This window comes from Hyaena hyaena, unplaced genomic scaffold, assembly GCF_003009895.1.
Source record: "Hyaena hyaena isolate Hyena2069 unplaced genomic scaffold, ASM300989v1 scaffold_165, whole genome shotgun sequence".
NCBI classification, from domain to species: domain Eukaryota; kingdom Metazoa; phylum Chordata; class Mammalia; order Carnivora; family Hyaenidae; genus Hyaena; species Hyaena hyaena.
The window spans coordinates 1,784,107-1,804,030 of NW_024080797.1; the positions used below are offsets into that span (position 1 = coordinate 1,784,107).

At 44.4% G+C, this 19,924-nt stretch overlaps 1 protein-coding gene across 6 annotated transcripts in view; it reads right to left on the reverse strand.

The window, feature by feature from the left end:
- DCLRE1C (DNA cross-link repair 1C) overlaps positions 1 to 19,924 on the reverse strand; it is a 39,504-nt gene that overhangs the window by 16,045 nt on the left and 3,535 nt on the right. For 2 of the 6 annotated variants that reach the window (XM_039240017.1, XM_039240019.1), the window contains exons 2-11: positions 19,215 to 19,266; positions 16,227 to 16,311; positions 12,412 to 12,471; positions 9,752 to 9,807; positions 9,110 to 9,211; positions 8,645 to 8,717; positions 8,319 to 8,459; positions 4,549 to 4,650; positions 2,344 to 2,480; positions 1,775 to 1,829 (exon numbers count right to left, since the gene is read on the reverse strand). In XM_039240017.1, the coding sequence (XP_039095948.1) occupies positions 1,775 to 1,829; positions 2,344 to 2,480; positions 4,549 to 4,650; positions 8,319 to 8,459; positions 8,645 to 8,717; positions 9,110 to 9,211; positions 9,752 to 9,807; positions 12,412 to 12,471; positions 16,227 to 16,311; positions 19,215 to 19,266 (863 nt within the window). Of the gene's footprint in view, positions 1 to 1,774; positions 1,830 to 2,343; positions 2,481 to 4,548; positions 4,651 to 8,318; positions 8,460 to 8,644; positions 8,718 to 9,109; positions 9,212 to 9,751; positions 9,808 to 12,411; positions 12,472 to 16,226; positions 16,312 to 19,214; positions 19,267 to 19,924 lie in introns of those variants that run through there. The other 4 variants (XM_039240018.1, XM_039240022.1, XM_039240020.1 and 1 more) reach the window with 4 other exon arrangements.

Consider the following 19,924-nt stretch of genomic DNA (forward strand, 5'->3'; position numbering starts at 1 on the left):
GCCCACTGCTCTGCTGGACGTGTCTGCGAACAGCCACGCAGCGCTGCGACTATTAATTCAGGGTCACAAACAAATTTTAGTGAATAGGCGAACTGGAAATAAAGAATCCACGAATAAGAGGCATCAGCTGTGTTTAGGAAAAAAAACTGACGGGAAATGATCCTTAAGTCTACTATTTATGTTTATAAATCTAGTTCAACACGATCTATACTTAGGATATAGGCCTGTGAGGAGAGTTTTCGGGAAAGCAGGTCTCCCCGCCGCCGCAGAGCTCACAGCAACCCTCCACTGTGCGTGATGGCCGGTGCTGACCCAGGGCGAGCACAGGGACGAGGGCACTCAGCCGCTTCAAGTCTCTGCTTACGCAGCAGGGAAATACCTCCTTATTGGAAAGTAATTGCATCAAATCCCAGGTAGGCTTATGCTTCCCAGGTGGGCTGCTACAACTACACTGAAGGAGTGAAGGGGGCCAGACGTAGCCCTGAGTGAGCAGTAAGGCTTAAACTCTTCCCTGACGAGACGCCTGCCCCGTGGCTGAGACAGCAAGGATACAGGCCACTGAGGCATGGACAGGAAGGGACCCTGATGCTGAGCCCGATGCCAGACCAAAGGCAAGTCCCCAGGATGGGGCTCTTGACGACAACGTGAGACTTGAGGATAAAATGAGGAAGAACACATTAACTAAAATCCACCTCACAGGGAATTCCTTCCAAGCTGCTCTCAGATAACCAACCTATTTGCACCTGAAAGTTAAGGTCAGATACTTAATAGAGATATCCCTGTGATGTTTTGATAATATGCTAGTCATTTACAATACTATAGCTGACTTGGTAAGAATGCCACTCCCTGGAGCTCTGGAAGAATCCACCTGTTTAAATCATTAACACATCCACAGCTCACTGGTGCAGCGCTGTATCTGCGTACCCCAATACAAACATAATAGTTATCAGAGAAATCAATTTTCAAGTGCTGAAACCTCAAACTAAAATTATATGTGACTTAACGTGTCATTCAAAGTCTACTTTTCTATACGTCTTTCTCCAATGCATATATGAAATTACTAAAACTCAACACTTAGAAGACGCTAGCATTTACTTTGGAAGGTGCGTGAGGAGTCTGCAAATAAATCACATATCATGTTCCACTGCAGTAGGTCAATTTCCTATATAGAGAGGATCCTAACAAAACCCTTTAATAGGCCTTCTTCAACTGAGTCATTCTAAGATAGTATGTATCCTTCTTAAGGACAAGCTTTTTATCTCAGTCACTTTTATTCTTCCCCATTGCTGAATATTCAGGACTATTTTTTAAATAGCTTTTAGAAGAGACCAAAACTCTACACGGCACCTTAAGGCTGCCTATAATGAAGTTTTATCTATAGTGCTCCTTTGCATAGCATTTATGATCCTCTTTATAAATAAATAAATTTTTAAATTAAAAAAAAAAATTTATGATCCCTTAGGACGACTGAACAGAACAACTGAAGTGGGGAAGTTAAAATACATGCAGGAAGCCAGACAGGAAGAAAACCTTAATCATACAAATTCTTCCATGTTTAGGCTGACAACGGTGCCAATAGCAATCTCCTTTGTACTCAGTAAACACAGCTCATCTACTGAGGTATCTTCCCTAAATTTCTTTCGGAAAAGCCACAACAAATCTTTAAGCAATAGAAGAAGAGACGCCCCTGGCAGCCAAGGAGGCTGCCGCCATCCACCACGAATGCTGCCGAAGCAGTTGGCAGTGGAGTTCTGAGCACTTGGGGTCCGCTTACCTCACTGTAGGATGAATGAAAAGAAAAACAAGCTCTGTAGGAACTCTCTCCAGTCCTAAAAGGAAAGGAAAACACCAAGTTTAAAGGTCTTCTATCAAAACTAAGCTACGTCCTAAATTCCATGCCTTCCCATCTCTTGCTCTTCCGGTATGAAATCACTATAATCAAGGGTTTCTCCCTGGGACAAGAGGGTCCTCTGTCCAGAAATACAAAGATCCGTGGACATCCTGAACACCCAGTATTAAGGAAGTGTTGCTACAATATGGTGATCATTATGGTGCTCCTCACCTCCACCAATGGCTTCTAATTCCCCACGAGGTCAGCTCACTCCCTGCCAAGCAAGATGCCTTCACTCACGTGCCACCCAATTGGAGCAGACCTCAGCAAAATTAGCCAGTAGACAGGTTTGGAAGCAGAACTTCTTTAGCGTTTAAATTTCAGAAGTTATTTCCCACAATTATAATACATCCCCCTCTTTGGGTTAGGCTAGATTTGCCTTTAAAATAAATCACATAATTTGCCTCAAAAGCAAGGTTGCTCTCAAAAGACCTATGACATTGCTTTCTTACCTCACAATTACACTTGCTTTTCTGGTCCTTTCTCCGAACCACATAGTGGATGGCTTAATGCTGATTATGTGGAGTGGAATTCTATTTTTGGAAGTATTTCCACAGGGTAATTTATTCCAATGAAAATATTCTTCTGCCTACAAAAGATTTCAAAAACCAAAAAACAATTCCACATTTTCAACGAATCTCTTAGAAGGCAGGGCCTCAAAAACAAATGCTGCGATAAGTTTACAGACATGAAATAAAAACGCAGATGTGAGGGGATAATGAGATAATTCCAAGTTCAGGAACATTCTGGAAAACACCTGGCCTGGACTTTTCCAGAATAGCAATGTCCTGAAAGAAAAGCAAAACTCGGAAGACTTGATCTACACCTGAGACGAATGCGGCCACAGTAACGGCACCACACATCGTGACCTTTGCCAGGGATGCAGGGCTCCACAGGCTGAAAACAGGACAGTACTAAACAACCAGGGAAGTGGGCATATGGGCTCCCGATCATCCAATTTTTTCAAAATACAGTTACAGAATAGAGCAAACAAAAAGGCTAAAACACAATGGGACTGTTTTCCCAAAGACATCATGCTTAGGGGTCCTGCAAAACCATGAGCACTCGGCGCAAACCGAATGTCATCGGGGGCCTTTGGTGCGGGTCCCGATGAGGAGGGGGGCTGCGGAGGGGTGTGCTGGGGCTCCGCGAGCTGCGAGCCGTGAGCAGGACTCCTGAGGCCGTGCAACCTAGGAACTAAACCTCTAGAAGGAGTGTTTCAAGGCAGGTAGCCACGAGGGACGGGCAGGAGTGACCATGGCCAACTTAGCTACGTCATGGGATGCAAGAAAACTCAAAGCAAAGAAAAATCTGCCAGTACGGGGTTTGTGAGGACCAGAGGCTACAAGTCCAACAGAAAAGGGACAAAACAGGGGCACCAAGGTGGGTCAGTTTATTAAGCATCTGACACTCTATTTCAGCTCAAGTCATGATCTCACAGTTGGTGAGTTCGAGCCACGCATCAGGCTCCGCTCTGACAATGTGGAGTCTCTCCTCTCTCTGCCCCTCCCCTGTGCACTCTCTCTCAAAAAATAAATAAACTTAAAAAAAAAAAAAGGGACAAAGTAGCTGCTATTCTGTATGTACATGATTTTGATCAATCCATGAATTCAAGGAGTGTGTGTGTGTGTGTGTAGGCACACAAATAAAAGAATGAAATAAATTGATGCCTCGAGTTATAATATGCAGCTTACCAATCATCAAAATAATCTCTTACCTTGTAGCTATCCTACAGCGGTCTGAAGTAGAATATTCCATGCTGTAGATAAGAATTCTTTATTTATTTTTTTAATTATGCTTTACTTTAGGGCTGAGCAAGTTTACTTTAGGTTTTTGGGCAATGGAGCCAATATTACCACCACCATGAGAATCTAAATATATAAACGCAGTGTTCACTAAAATGAAAATTTCTCAGCATTTGAATGCTCAGATATTTTAAATTTTAGGGGAAAATTATGATGATGCAAATCCCTGTTTATAAGGTCAAGATTTACTATTTGTGATGCTGAATGACTATACACAGTGAAATGAAAAAAAAAATGTTAAAGGCAAATCCAAAATTTAACACATGACACTTAATAACAGAAGGGGTTTTAATAAGTGAAGCTGGAGTTCTAGGGCAGCATTCAAAAATGAATTATGAATGACTTGCAAAAACCTAGAAATGCTCATTTGAAATTGGGCCAGCAAGAGAGAACTATCTAGAAATCTGAAACAAAGTTATATCTAGCTATAAATAGCTAAATCTCAAATAAGTAGAAGAAAAGTAGTTTACAAATAGGTCATGAGTCTCAAACAAATAACAATGGATTATAAATGTTTCCTTAAACCAGAAGCGCTAACATATTATTAATTTCATGATAAATATGGTAGTCACTACATAACTCATTACAAATAAATATGTATCAAATGTGTCTGGGTGTATTTCATGAGGAAGCCTGGGGGTCTGTGTCTGTCTGCTCTCATGTGGCTCAGGGCGAGGAGCACAGGAACGCCTCCCTTCACGGGCTCGGGCTAACGCCGTCAGGTCTCCACCTCAGTTTTCACAGGTGTAAACTGATGGGCCTAGAAAATGGGATTTCAGGGGTTCCCTCTGGACCTAAAATTCTGCCTTGCCTGCGCGACACCAACTCCAGGAAACACGGTTTTCCCCGTACCTTCGGATGGCGGCAGGCGTGGATCTGCGTGCTCCGGTCTGTCGTGAGGTGGTGAAGAATGTCGGGCATGTTCCTAAACATGTCTAGTTTGTCCACATGAACCTGAGGAAGATAACACAGATGGGCGTACTGTTTGAGTGGTGTTTCCTATAAAGAAGTTGCTCAAGGGTCACTAGGGCAAATCATTCACTTAGCAAACTCTCTCTTCTTTCCTGAAACCTAGTTTTTGGCTATTGCAGTGCACGTTGGTATCCTGTCAGGACGTCGCAAAGGGCAAACATCATATTTGCACCAGTCAGTGTTAGTGCCCATTGGGAGCAGTAATAAAAAGTCATGGAGACCCAGCTGGTAGACCTCACCGAATCATGCTGATGCAACTGACCTCGAACAACGCGGGGGTTGGGGTGCCGACCCCCATGGTCAAAAACCCACCCAACTTTCTACTTCCCAAAAACTTAACTAGCCTTACCAACAACATAAACAGCCCATTAGCACATATTCTGTATGTGTATCACATACTGTATCTTACAATAAAGCAAGCTAGAGAAGAGAACATTATTCAGAAAATGTAAGAAAGAGAAAATACCATTAGAGTACCGCACTGTATTCTTCTATCGAAGTGTAATTGACACACAGTGTTACATGAGTTTCAGGTATACAACGTGAGGGCACAACTCTCTCAGTCTGGGTGTTATGCCATGTTCACAAGTCTAGCTACCATCTGTCACCAGCTGTTACTGTTCAGGATACAATACTACACTGACCAAAGAAAACCCACGTAAAAATGGACCTGTGCAGTTCAAACCTGTGTTGTTCAGGGTCAACTCTACTGTCCTTAAGTCCATCAAGGGTCCTTCAAATAATACTTATTATACACCTACTATGTGTCAAGCTTTATTCTAAATATTGGGTATAGAGCAGTGAACACAGCAGATGAAGAATCACTTGTGAAGACACATTCCTGGCATTGTGAGGAAGGGCAGCTGGGGGGGGGGGAAGCACAGCTGGAGTAGGAAGCGGACACCCAGAAGCTTCTCACCACACACCCCTCTACTGGATTAAGAGGGGGAGGGGCAGATGCAGAAAAACAAAAAACTTTTAGCCACCTGTAGAATTTTAAGGCAGCTTTTATTGTTTTAAATTGTTAAACCAATGTGTCAGTTTTTCTTAAAAGAGTCTCTTCTACAGGGGTGTCTGGGTGGCTCGGTGGGTGAGGTGCCTGACTCCCGATTTCAGCTCAGGTCATGATCTCAAGGCTTTTGAGTTAGAGCCCTGCCCTGCGTCAGGCTCTGGGCCCTGAAACTGCAGAGCCTGCTTGGGATTCTCTCTCCCTCTTCTCTTTTCTTCGCCCACACTCTCTCTCTAAATAAGTAAACAAAGATTTTAAAAAATTCTCTGCTTCAAAGTACGTAACATGTACCTAAATTGGTGTTAGGACTACAAAATGGCAGAAATGAGCAGGATTCTCATTTTGAAGTCTGATTAACAACAGATTAGGATCATGTCAAACCGCTCTGGTAATTAACACCAAGACAAGTATAAGAAGGAATCCAAGCACAACTGCTTACTTATCCTGTGGCCTGTTCTGCTCCCTCCCTGTTTGCTAATGACTAACAAGAAGTGACAACAAATTTGCTTTTCTGGACTAGCTACGAAAGAGAGAAAATGGGGTAAATTTTGAGATGTACAGAGGGAGATACAGAAACTTCGTTCTTCCACAAAAATAAAAGAGCCTGAAAAAGTTGCCACAGATCATCTCTGAGGCCTCCCTGTTGCCCCCTTTTAAATTCCTGATCTGAAACTGTTTGCGTCCCCTGTCCCCTACAGCGGGATTAAGGGGCCTAAGAGGGGTCTCACTCCAGGTGGCTCTGCGGTTACCAGGTCACCACCAGAGGCCACTCTCCCCGCCTTCCCGGCCCCTCCCCAGCCTCCTGACCAGAAGCTTCCTGCCTTCCCCATTTCACACGCACGAAAATGTACAAGACAAATCTGGGAGTGAGAAGCGGCTGCCATCTTTGTATTTGGCCAAGAGAGGACATGAGGAAACAGGGCAGATAATACAGGTAAGTGTGTGCACGCGCACACACAGCCTAATCACTGTGCTTTTAATTTAAAAAGCCGGGAAGCCCGGGTGGCTCAGTCAGCTAAGTGTCGGACTTTGGCTCAGGTCATGATCTCACAGTCTGTGGGTTCGAGCCCCACATTAAGCTCTGTGCTGACAGCTCAGCTAGGAGCCTGCTTCAGATTCTGTTTCCCTCTCTCTGCCCCTCCTCCTCTGTCTGTCTCTCTCAAAAATAAACATTAATATGAAAGGCCTTTTAACACCAAAACAACAGGAATGACAATCTCAAAATGAAAACAAATCCTTCCCAAAATGGAGAATTGGCAACTTTACGCCAATGTATTTGGACCAAAGGGTGTAAGGAAGGACAAATTAAGGAAAAAAGGACTAAGGGAGTCAAGACATATAAAGGGAGGGAGGGAGGAATTTTTTACATCTCAAACACAGAAAAGCTCGATTTTTTTTATTTTACTGAATTACTCTGTATAATTAAGTTCTTGGCACACATTTATCAACTGCAGGATCCATGTTACAAGGTCCAAAACGAAGGGGAACTTCAATGTCCAACTAGCCAGGGCGCCTGGGCGGCTCAGTCCGTTAAGCAAATGACTTTGGCTCAGCTCATGATCTCATGGTTTGTGAGTTCGAGCCCTGCATTGGGCTCTGCGCTGACAGTGCAGAGCCTACTTGGGATCCTCTGTCCCCCTGACCCCCTCTGTCCCTCCCCTGCTTGTGCTCTTTCTCTCTTCTCTCTCCAAATAAATAAATAAACTTTAAACAATGTCCAACTAGCTCCAGCACTTTGTTTTACTCAGAGTCCTTCCCAAACCTCCATCTTCTCTGAGGGGGTGAGGGCACAAGCCACGGGTTCGGCAGCCACACTCACGCCTCCCCTCCCCCCACCCCCGACCCCCGCTCTGCTCAGTCCCAGGGCCCGGCACACAGAACCACCTGCAAGGGGCCAGGCAAAAACTCCTTGCCAGCCTCATCTGATACAGATCCATCCACAGGGTTCAGGACTCTAAGCCAGTGGTTTTCGCACACCTTGACCATGACCCCCAGTAAGAAATAGATTTCCCAGGGCCACCCAATACACACAACATATGTGTACGTAAATGTGCGTGTGTGATTGCCTACATAAACTGTCACAAAGCAATGATCACTCTGTAAGCAACAGACTCAGATACTTTCTAGTTTCAGGCTTTTTTTTTTTAATTATTTTTGATAGAGAGAGAGAGGAACAGAGTGAGAACGGGGAAGGGTCAGAGAGAGAGGAACACACAGAATCCGAAGCAGGCTCCAGGCTCTGAGCTGTCAGCACAGAGCCCGACATGGAGCCTGAACCCACAAACCACGATCACGACCTGAGCCGACGTCAGAAGCTTAACTGACTGAGCCACCCAGATGCTCCCCAAGTTTTTTTCAATGCCGGTCACAATCACTAAATTTATTCTGTGACCCATGGTTCTGAGAAAAAAAAAAAAAAAACTTTCTCTACGGGCTCTTCTCCGCCACCTGGGCTGCCGTGGGCTCGCATGTGAGGAGGTAGACAAACAGAGGTGACATCTTACTTCATGGGGGCTTCCGGCCTGCGCCGCACATGCCCTGCGACAGGCTGCTTCCCTCTGCTACTGAGCTCACCCTCTGGGGGAGGAGGAGAGAGGCTGGCAGGATGGAAGGAACACCAGAAAGGAAAGAGTCACCGTACCTGGACTCCAAATTCTTCGCTCAGGTGGGTGAACAGATACTCGTAGCCGTAAGCTGCCTTGCAGTTCAGCCACACGACATGGTGCGGACTCCGTGTGATCCAGCTTCGAACCAGCTCCAATATTCCGCTCAGACACTCCTCCTGGGCGGGGATTGTTAAAAGGCATTGGACACTTTTAAGAGCATTGCTTGCCCTTTCCATTCCCAACAGTCACAGATATTAAGGCCGATGGGGACGATTATGATCTGACTTGTTATTCTACAAACTTCCTACTAGAAATGACGGCCACAGCCCAGTCACAGCCCCACTTCTCCAGCGTGACTTACTCGACTGGGAATCTGATAGAATTTCGGATCGCAGAAAGTAGTATCTAGGTATACACTCTGGATGTCTTTCACTCTGGAAAAACCGCAACAACAATTCGTATTAACCATCCATTGTGAAATAAAATACATGTAAAGTTTAAATTCTCAGTTGTTTTATAGGGTGTTCCATTCCACTTGCAATTTTTCTGTTAAATCAATTTTGTTGGGAAATGATTTCCGCACAATACACAGATTTTGTATGTAAGGGTCAATGAATGTTGACAAGTTCACATAAGAATGAGCCCAACCAGCACACAGAATGTTACCATCATCCCATTTGAAGAAGAAAACTTTGCTTCACTGTGACACATATTATAATAAACTTCGATTTCTAATGGAAACACAGGCTTGCTTTGGGGGGGACAGGGTAAGCACTACGACCCAACAGATGGTTCAGTCATATAAGGATTACGTGAAGCCCAGTACCTGCCCCCGGAATGCAGAAGCTCCATTCTGGCAGCTTCCCCCTGTGCCAATCGGAAGTCTCCTGTGTACAAGACCGTTCCGTTACTGCCCTGAAATAAAAACCTGAGAAGGAAATACATCTTGGTGACGTCTAAGTCTCATACAAAATCCTAATAAAGCAAATACACAGCAAACGTTTCCTGCCACACATAGCCACCTCCAATACAGGGTTAATGGGATGTCAGTAGCTCTAAACCACACCAGGCACTCAGCTGCCTCCTTTTCCCTGAGGTAGGAGAAAAGAACATGCAGGAATACTACTGCAGTGGCAATAGAAATCCTCTGAACTATGTTAGCACTCTCAACTACAGGAGATCATTCCTGCACACAGAGAGAAAAATCCATGTGATAGGAAAATGCAAAGTCAAGGGAGAAATGGCCACTGAGACTTCCATTATAAGAAAGCCACATTTCAAACTCGATCTTTGCTTCAGTCCCCCACGTTCAACTTGGAAACAAAGACTAAAGAAATTGCCATCTACGTATTAAAGAACTCAAGAAACCTCCTTATGCATACTATTTTCTAGACCCTAAAAATTTATTTCCATAAATACAACACATGTCTACATAAAATAAAATGGTGAAGTAGATGAGCCCCCTTACATAACTGATCCTGGACAATGACCAGCTGGTAAGAGAGTCACAACAATCTCTTCCTTCTAAAAAGAAAATAAAGAAAAAAAATAATAACAGAAGTTAGCATTAGGACCCAGCCTAAAAAAGCCCTCCTTAATAGAATATATTCAAGTACTTCTCAAGAACATGGTATGCCTTTTCTGATTTCCTCATGCACCAAATTCTGGACACGAGCGGAACCGTTGCCCACAAAATGACAGTTGAACACACGGTGATACGATGACCCAGCAATTCCACTCTCAAGTACACACACGAGAGAAATGAAAAGTTACATCCGTGCGAAAGCCTATGCATGAATCCATCCTGGCCAAAGAGTAGAAAGAAACTGAATGTTGATCAACTGATGAGTAAATAACCCAAATGTGGTCTATCCCTACAATGGAGTATTATTTGACCACAAAGAGAGATGGAGTACTGATCCTACAGCATGGGCCAACCCGGAAACCATCATGCAGAGTGAAAGAAGGGAGTCCCACAGGACCACAAGAGCACACGTTGTGCAATTCCATTCATATGAAATGTCCAGATTCGGCAAGTCCAACAGGCTTAGAGTAGTGGTTGCCGTGGGCTGGGGGCAGGAGAAACAGGGAATGACTGCTAACGGGGACAGGGATTCCTTTCTAAAATTGATTGTGGTGATGAATACACAACTCTGTGATGCGTACACAACTCACTGAAAGCCTGTGACGGGCACCTGGGTGGCTCAGTCCGTTAAGGGTCCAACTCTTGATTTCGGCTCAGATCATGATCTCGCGGTTTGTGGGATCAAGCTTGGTGTCTGGCTCTTCACTGACAGTACGGTGCCTGCTGGGGATTCTCTCTCTCCCTCTCTGTCTGCCCCTCCTCCCCTACTCGTGCTCTCTCTCTCTCTCTTTCAAAATAAATAAACTTTAAAAAAAAGTAATAAACTTCTATCTTCTTAAAAAAAAAAAAACAGAAGCCAGTAAATTGTATGGTTTTACATATGAATTATTGAGATATATGAATTATATCTCAATGAAGCTATTATTAAGGTACAAAAGAAAAGGAAAGAAAAGAAAAAGCCTGCTGTAGCCTGGCCCCTGGTCACCGTCGTACGGTGTGGATCTTCTGTCCTATTAGGGCACCCGGGCTCACCACGTGATAGGGGCAAGTTGTCCCGGAAGTCTACCGTCATCTACTCTGGTGGCTCCTTTAAAGCACGGTCCTGGGCTAAGTACTGGAGACACAACACCCAAAGCCACAGCGCACAAGAAGAAACGAAGGACCAGAGCGGGACAGCAAGACTCAGGTCAGCGACAGCTGCCTGCTGTCCGGTGCCCAGTTTTGAGGAGGCCTCTCACCTGCTGCTGGGGCAAGGCAATTAGAGGAGTCTCCGAAAAGCGTTAGCGACCTGAGTTCCGTTAGGAACCTTCAGGCTTCCCTTTTTCCCTCCCTTTCAACCGGAGAAAGGAAATACATCTTGGTGACTTCTAAGTCGCATATAGTCCTCCCTCGGGCAGCAATTCAGTGAGGACTACTTTACACGCCTGATCTCCTCCAGAGAGGAAATGTGAGAAGTCCCCCTCTGCCTGATGGTAGTGACACAATAGACACCCCACGGGGCTCCACGTGTGACCAAAGCAGTCACACCCAGGCCATGGGATGAATATTAACTAGAGTTTCCATGAAACAGGAAAATACCTCCCAACCCTAGGGGTAATTTGAGGTAAAACACATAAATAAATAAATAAATAAGTAAATAAATAAATAAATAAAAGTGTGGCATCTGGGTGGCTCAGTCAGTTGAGTGCTGACTTTTTTAAAAATTTTTTTGTTTATTTTTTGAGAGAGGGACAGAGAGCAAGTGGGGGAGGGGTCGAGAGAGAGAGAATCCCAAGCAGGCTCCGCACTTTCAGCACAGAGCCCAATGCCAGGCTTGAACCTATGAATCTCAAGACCATAATCTGAGCTGAAACCAAAAGTCAGATGCTTAATCAACTGAGCCACCCAGCCGCCCCAAAGCGTCGACTCTTGATTTCAGCTCAGGTCATGATCCTGCAGTGTGTGGGATTGAGCCCCACACCGGGCTCCATGCTGACAGTGTGGAGGCCTGCTTGGCATTGTGTCTCCCTCTCCCTATCTCTCTGCCTCTCCCACACGCATGTCAATAAATGAATAAATAAATAGTAGGTCCACAGTCCTGCTTATTATTAAAACAATACATTCACAACCCCAAAGTACCTGCTTCTAAATTTAAGGACAAAAGTTCATTGAGTCCACTTGGACAGCGTCTCTTTCTTAAATAAGAAAATGATTCAGGAAAAAAAAATCACAATATACATAAATTTTCTACAAAAGCATTAAGCACCATTTTATGTCCTGAATATTATAATCAGCTTCATAAATGTGACCATGACACCACACAGTAATATCAACAACTTGGAGTCTTCACCACTGACAGGTACCACTAGAAAGGAGCAACTTGGACAGAAGTCACGTCCAAACCTTAGGATGGAGAAGATAAACGCATCACAAGCTTTTCCCCTTACAAACTCATTCGATTACTATAAGTTTTATTTACAGTTAAATGAACATTTGAAATCACAGAGGAAGATAATCATTTTATCACTCAATACTTTTTAAAATTGTATTTAATATATACTTACCTTACCTGACGCTTCATCGACTAACGATATCTGGGTAGGAGTTTCAACTTCAATTGATATCTATTAAAATAAGAGGTCACATAGACATCATCACACACAGTTTTTCAGGGCTTTATGTACCTCTGACATCTCAAACACAAAACAGGGACAAAGAGAAGAAGTTCCTAAGCCTACATAACAATTTTCTGATTTTTTTCACTATACGAAATGTTTTAACAGATTGGAAACATGACCGAGCAAAAGCACTGCCTTTCTCGTGGCTCACGTGGCAACTCGGATTAAATGCCTTATAAACTTACAGACCCTAGATATCCTTTGACCCAGCAATTCTGTTTCCATGAATTCAACTGTTCTCCCTGTGCTGACAGCTCAGAGCCTGGAGCCTGCTTTGGATTCTGTGTCTCCCTCTCTCTCTATCCCTTCTCTACTCACTCTCTGTCTTTCTCTTTCTCTCAAAAATAAACAAACATTAAAAATAAAAATTTAAAAAAAAAAGAAAGAATTCAACTGTTCTCCTTTCACCTCTCCATCCCTCTACTCCCGCTCCCTATGAACTTGAATCTTTGTAAAACACACGGTCACGTGCTCTGCGTGTTTAGGTTTCATGCTGGCAAACACAGCCTGGGTCAGTCCAGGAGGTGTTGGCCTAATCCAGAGAGCAGAGGGCCCCACGGTGCCCTTGCACAGTTTACTAGAACAGCAACTAGCAAGAGAGGCATTCAGTAAGAAGCTGACAAACGAAGTAACCTAATTTTTCATAAAACTTACAGCGACGGAGACTCGGATGTTAAGAATGTCCTTGCATTCTGGAACAAACACTGTGTCCACAAGGCACTATTGTTTACTACTGTCAGATTCAGTTAGCTATTATCTGGTTAGGATGGTCACACGGTCACATATGGAATGGCCTTTCTCCCCCTTGCACTATCTTTATCAATTTTGTTGGCAAGGTGAGCAGCTCATCTATTACATCCTACAAAAACTGATCTGGTGTGGGGATTGTTTGTCCTTCGAACATTTGGCAAAATGCACCTATGAAACCATCTGGACCTGGGGCTTTATTGAAGAGGTGATCTTTGTAAGTTGTTTTAATTTCTTCAATGTTTATATATTCAAGTTCTCCACTTCTCTTGCCTCAATTTGGTATTTCCCTGCTTATCTAGATTTTTATCCACTTACCCACTCTGTCTAAACGATTAAACATACTGTCTTAATTTTCAACAACTGTATTACTCCTATCAATAGTTTTCCTTTTTATCATTCTGTATTTTTATATGCATTTTCTTTTTTTAAATCTATCTTGGCAGAAATATATCTCTGTTCCTCCAAGGATGAGCTTTTACTTTTGTTAACCTTCCCCTTTATTTTCTGTGGTGACCGTGCATCTCTATATCGCTAACTTGTCCTTTTATCTTTATTAATTTCCTTCTTCCACATACACTTAGATTTGCTTTGTTGTTCCTTTTCCTTCTTATTGAGTTGAAGACCTACTGCATTTACTTCTACTCTTTGTTTCCTAAGAAATGTACTTAATGCTATCAATTTCCCTTCAAGCACTAATTCAGCCACGTTCCACACATGTTGATGTGTCGCGTTCTCACTGTCCATCGGTTCTAAGTATTGCATGTTTTTCTTTACAGTTTCCTCTATTGTATGCATTTGTTCCCATGTGTGTGGGATGATTTTATCTCTCCTTTTATTTGTGGCTCCCAGCATCACTGCACTGTGGTCAGAGCACAGATCGCTAGGATTTACTTATGTGTGACCCAGGATGTGGTCAGTTGTGAATATCCCAAATACACCAAAGATCTTGTTTTCCCTGTGAGTGTGAAGCTATGGATTACTATAAGTTCCCATTTATTATGTCCTTCAAATCTTCTGTCTCTTCATTTACTGCCTGCCACCTTCGTCTCCAGCATCTCAGAGTGGCGTGGGGAGTGCTCCAGCTACCACAGTAGGGCTGCCTGGTGTTCCTTGGATTGGGAGGTGGCCCTTGTACCACATCGAGTTAGCTGAGCTGGGACCGTCCTCGAAGTCCCTTCCATGCATGCCTCCCGCTTGGGACTGGCCCCAGGGAACCTCTGCGTGAGATCTGGAAGGCCCAAGGGAAGCAGCAGCCATTTCTTAATGCTCTGAAGGGCGCCAGAAGTTCTAACGCTCCAGCAAGCTGAGATCTGCTGGCTCAACCCGCAGGCGCAGGGCAGGACCATGGCAACCCCACCTCGGGCTGCACATCCTCTGCTTCTCAGGGGCCTGGGTCAGGGGGGTGCAACTCGGTGGCAACACAGGCTGCAGCACTACAGGGCAGGGAGGAGTGGAAGACAGACGGGAGTTCCCATTTGTCCCTGAAGGTTCCAGCCTCTCTCTGCTCCTCTTCGTTGCTTGCTCAGCCGCCTTCCCCACAGCTGGCCGGGGTGATCCGCGGCAACTTCAGGCCGAATACCCAGGCCAAGGTTACAGCCTTGCCGTTGTGTCCTCCTGCGGAGTGGGGACGGACCCCACCCCAGAGGTGGAGGCTGAAGATGCCACACGTGCACCGAGAGTGTATGAACACACTTTCGGGGGGAAAGGAGGGCAGTGCCCCAGCTGTGAGGAAGTGGCTCTTGTGGCCTGAGAGCGGGTAGGAGTGAGCGGCCCTGGGTTTCACTGTGGTTACGGGGTGTGCCTGGGCTTGCGTGGTTTGAACTTCAGGTCAGAGCCAAGGGAGGGGAGGCTTCTATGAGGGGCCCGAATGTGGGGCAGACGTGGAAAGAGGATGTGAGAGTCGAGAGCTGTCAGCAGACAAACATCAAACAGACTCGCTGACACTTGTTCACACTTCTCTGTCAGCTCCCACGATTATTTAAGGCTTAATCCGTAGAGTGAAGCCTAACTGTATTCCCCCAGTGCAGTTCCCTCTCTCTGATCAAGCACACGGGTGATCAGTTACGACCCTGTCCACTCCGACGCTCCGCTGTCAATTGCATGTAAGCTCATGTCTTCCTGACCATTGTTCCTGCTGACGGTAAATATCATCCTCTTTGAAACTTAAGATCTTTTTTTTTTTTTTTTGCCTTCGATTCTATTTCGTATGATGTAAACATTGCCACCCTGGCATTTTTACTTTCTAATTGTTTGGTACATCTTTTCTTCTTCTTTGAGATAACTTGGACTTGATAACTTGAGATAACTTGAGACTAACAAGGACTTGATGGATCATCCTTTTTTTTTTAAAACTAAAATGAGAAAACTACATTTTGAGAGAACTGAATTAAAGCCATATTGATAGTAATTACTGTTATAATAGAACGTTTCCTGTCCTCTTCACATTTTCCACGTACCATTCTTCTGCTTCTCCACTTTACTATCTACTTTCCATTGGACAGATCCAATTTATTCCGTCAGATTCAAAGCTGCCCCTCCTATTTTTACTCCAGTCATTATCCCTTATTATAACCCAGAAGATGTGTTCATTTTTCCTAAACTATGCCATGACCTAAATAAAAGGATTTATCAATTGTGTCAATAAACATTTTACACTTTGAAGTATTAAAATACAACTTAGCAAGAGTTAATGAGATTAAACCAATGAAACTAAGACCCTCAACCAAACTGTTCAGAGATAAGAAAAACAAATCTGCAACAATAAAATGCCAACCAACCTCTTCTATACTGATGAATTACTAACACTAAGCATCAATATTGTAATTCGTGTGGATAAATGTAGTGTAGCAAGAACTGGGCTTTGAATAATGCCAATGAGTTGTTCAATCTACCTTGAAAAAGATTTCCCACTTGAGAAACAGAATTCACGCCATTTAAAAAATGAAACTTACAATTCGTTTCTCCCAAAATCTGTACTTCGGGTTAGTTAACAACAGCTCTTTAGTAACAGGTGAACAGTATAAATAAACCTTCAAGCTGAAAGGGAGAAATGGAGAAAAGCCGTTTCAGTACAATCCAAAAGGAGCCAGCTGGGTGGCCAGGAAATACATTTCATCGTATGTCAGTTGTCTCCAATCACTCAAACTGAGCTGGCTTAAAAACCATCGGAGTAGGGGTGCCTGGGTTAGGCGTCCAACTCTTGATTTTGGTTCAGGTTGAGCCTCTGACTTGAGGTCATGATCTGGCAGTTCTAGAGTTCGAGCCTTGCATTGGGCTCTGTGGTGACAGTGCAGAGCCTGCTTGGGATTCTGTCTCCCTCTCTCTGCCCCTCCCCTGCTTGCTCACTCTCTCCCTCAATAACAAATGAACTAAAAAAAAAAAAAAAAAAGCGTCAGAGTAGTCCCAACATGCCACCAACTGTGACTATTTTGGTCCCATCAAGACTTCAAAAGGGGGCACCTGGCTGGCTCAGTCGGTGGAGCATGCCACTCCTGATCTCAGGGTTGTAAGTTAGAGCCCCATGTTTGGTGTAGAGATTCCTTAAAAATAAAAATCTTAGGGGCACCTGGGTGACTCAGTCAGTTAAGCCTCTGACTTCAGCTCAGGTCACGATCTCGCGGTCGGTGGGTTCAAGCCCCGTGTCCGGCTCTGTGCTGACAGCTCGGAGCCTACAGTATGCTTTGGATTCTGTGTCTCTGTCTCTCTCTGCCCCTCCCCACCTCGCGCTCTGTCTCTCTGTTTCTCTCTCTCTCTCCCTCCCTCTCTTTCTCAAAAATAAACATTAAAAAAAGAAAATAAAAATCTTTGGAAAACAATGAGTGCAAAGGGACAACAGGGAAGCAAAGCAGCAAATGAACAAAACTACCGTGCCCTCTGACCTCCTCAAAATGGTCTTCCCCATCACTCTGAGGTGAAAGATACATGTTTGTACATGATTAGATATGTCCAGAAAGATAAGATCAAATGAAGCCACCTCTCAAGAATAGAAAGGGGTGGGGGGAACGGAAGACTTGTTTTTAACTTCATATAAACCTGTTACTTAGCAAAAATCAATTTCATAATAAACTTCAAAAATTCAAAAGCAAAGCTCAGAGATCAAAAATATAGTGTGTAGGTGTTCTATGGAAACCAACTTGGCAATAAACTATGAAAGAAAAAATTAATTAAAAAAAATAGTGTGCAGTGGACCATATTTTCCAAAGATGGCCACACTAATGCATATCCCAGCTATACGTGCTCTTTTTTACAAAATGGAAATTCCTCCACTAACAGGAGGGGTCTGTTTTAAGCTCCCCTTCAACCTGTCTTTGTAAGCGACAGAGCGTGATCAAGGAAGGCTGCAAGGACTTTGGAGGCTACGTCTTCTGGGCAACATGGCTACCTGCTAACTCCCCCTTAGCACATACACTTTTACGCCCTGAGTCTCTCTTTAAGAAGTTCAGCTACCTTGAAACCACCATGCTGAAGATCTCTGCTAGTGACAGAGAGGCCCCAAAGCCCCAGGTGCATGGTTCTTCTCAGCCTGGGCGTCAGACACTGATTGAACAGGCCTCCAAATACCGGCAGCCCCCATATGACACCCCACCAGGCAGAAGCCAGCCACCCACACCGCACCCCATCAGAGTTCCCGACCCACAGAGACTGAGAAACAGAATATATGATTAGCTGTCCTAAGTCACTGAGCTTTGCTTTGAGGTGATTTGTTACGCAGCAACAGATAACTAATACACAGCCTCTAAAATCAGAACTGGTTGAAATCCTGGTGCTGCCACTTACTGCCTCGTGACCTTGGGCAACTAATTGAACCTTTCTGGCTCCTCGGTTTCCTCAACTGTAAAACAGAAATAATAATGGTATCTATTCACAAAAGCTATCAAGAGGCTCAGATGAGGACCTCAGCTCCAAGAACAGGATTTTCACCTGTGTTGTCACTATTATATCCGCAACACGCAATATAGGGCCTGACTCATTACCGACGCTCAAAGAAACTGCTGAACTAATAAATGGCTAGTGCCTGGCATATATAAGTAATCAACACATACTATCATTCGCAAGAACGCAGACTACTGATACCAATTCACAGAGAGAAGACTGACTGGTTCAGAAGTTAACAGGTCAACAAGGCCCTTTCCGATACCTATCTGGAGATTTGTTATTGACATTTAGGCAATGCCTGTAGGAAAAGAATGTAGTCATTTAGCTTTAAAACCCAAGAACACGCGGTTTTCTTCACAACACAACTAGATATACGCACATGTGTGTACACAGAAATGAAAATGAACACGCTGTGGCCGCACGCCCAAACGCATGACGAATCCTACAGCTGTAATGTTAAGTGAAAGAGAACAAAGAGAGGAGTCTGTTCAGGATGATTCTATTTCCACAGAGTTCAAACGCAGCCAAAGCTAAACCCTGATGACAAGTCAGAAGACAGGTGGTCTCTGGGAGATGAGGACTGACTAGGAGGGACGGGGCTCTGTTCGGGGACGCTGGTCCTGTTCTATTTCTAGATCTGGGTGGAAGCTTCAGGGATGTGTTCACCTGTAAAAGTTCATCAGATTGTACCCTTATGCTGTATGTGCTTTTCTGCATAGAAGTTGCAGCTCAATTAAAATGTTTACTTAAAAAAAAACCACATATGAGGCATCTGGGGGGCTCAGTCGGTTAAGTGTCCAACTCTTGGCTTCAGCTCAGGTCATGATCTTTTGGTTTACGACACACATGCACTGCTTGGTTTACGACACACATGCACTGCTTGTTTTACGACACACATGCACTGGTTTACGACACATCCAGCCCTGCACTGACAGCATGAAGCCTGCTTCGGATCCTCGCTCGCTCTCTCTGCCCCTCCCCTGCAGGCGCATGCTCTGTCTCTCCCTCAAAATAAAGTTTAACACACACACACACACACACACACACACAGCAAAATAAATTACCTGCACTGCAACCTTCTTTTCAAGGCAGGGGCTCTTAATCCTTTCATGTGATCTGAAAACAAAAGAATTAAAAATCACAATCACATTTTTTTGAGAGGATTCCTTAGACCAAGCAAACAGTTGGCTGTTCTTCTTAAGCTTCCTTTTATGAGAAAATACACGAGAGGTCCACTTTAGTAAGAGAACAGACGCGGATTCGTGTGGACCATTGGCTCCTTCTTCCACAGCTGGAGAGGGCACTGAAAACAGGCCAGGAAGCACTAAAAGCTGACCATCTCTGGCCATTGTTTAAAGGGACAATGATCTCCTGCATCTTAGGACTGAGTCTAAATCACTCTGAGCAGCCACAGGAGAATGAGTGACCAGCCTCTCACTTCAGAACGGCTTCCAGACTTGATATTCTTCCTTCATTTCAATCCAACCATCCTTCGGGACACATTCTCTGTGAACCATTCCATTCCGGTCACTTACGTTAGTCCATCTGGAAACCCAAGCTTGCTTCCACAGATGCCTCCAGAAACTCTTGCAGGCTTAGGCCAGCGTCAGACGAGTTCCAGTCTCTTCTCGGGGGCACCTGGGTGGCTCAGTCAGTTAAGCATCTGACTTATTTCTGATTTGATTTCTCACAGTTGTGAGATCGAGCCCCGCACTGGGCTCTGCGCTGAGCATGGGGTCTGCTTGGGATCCTCTCCCTCCCCTCTCTCTCTCCC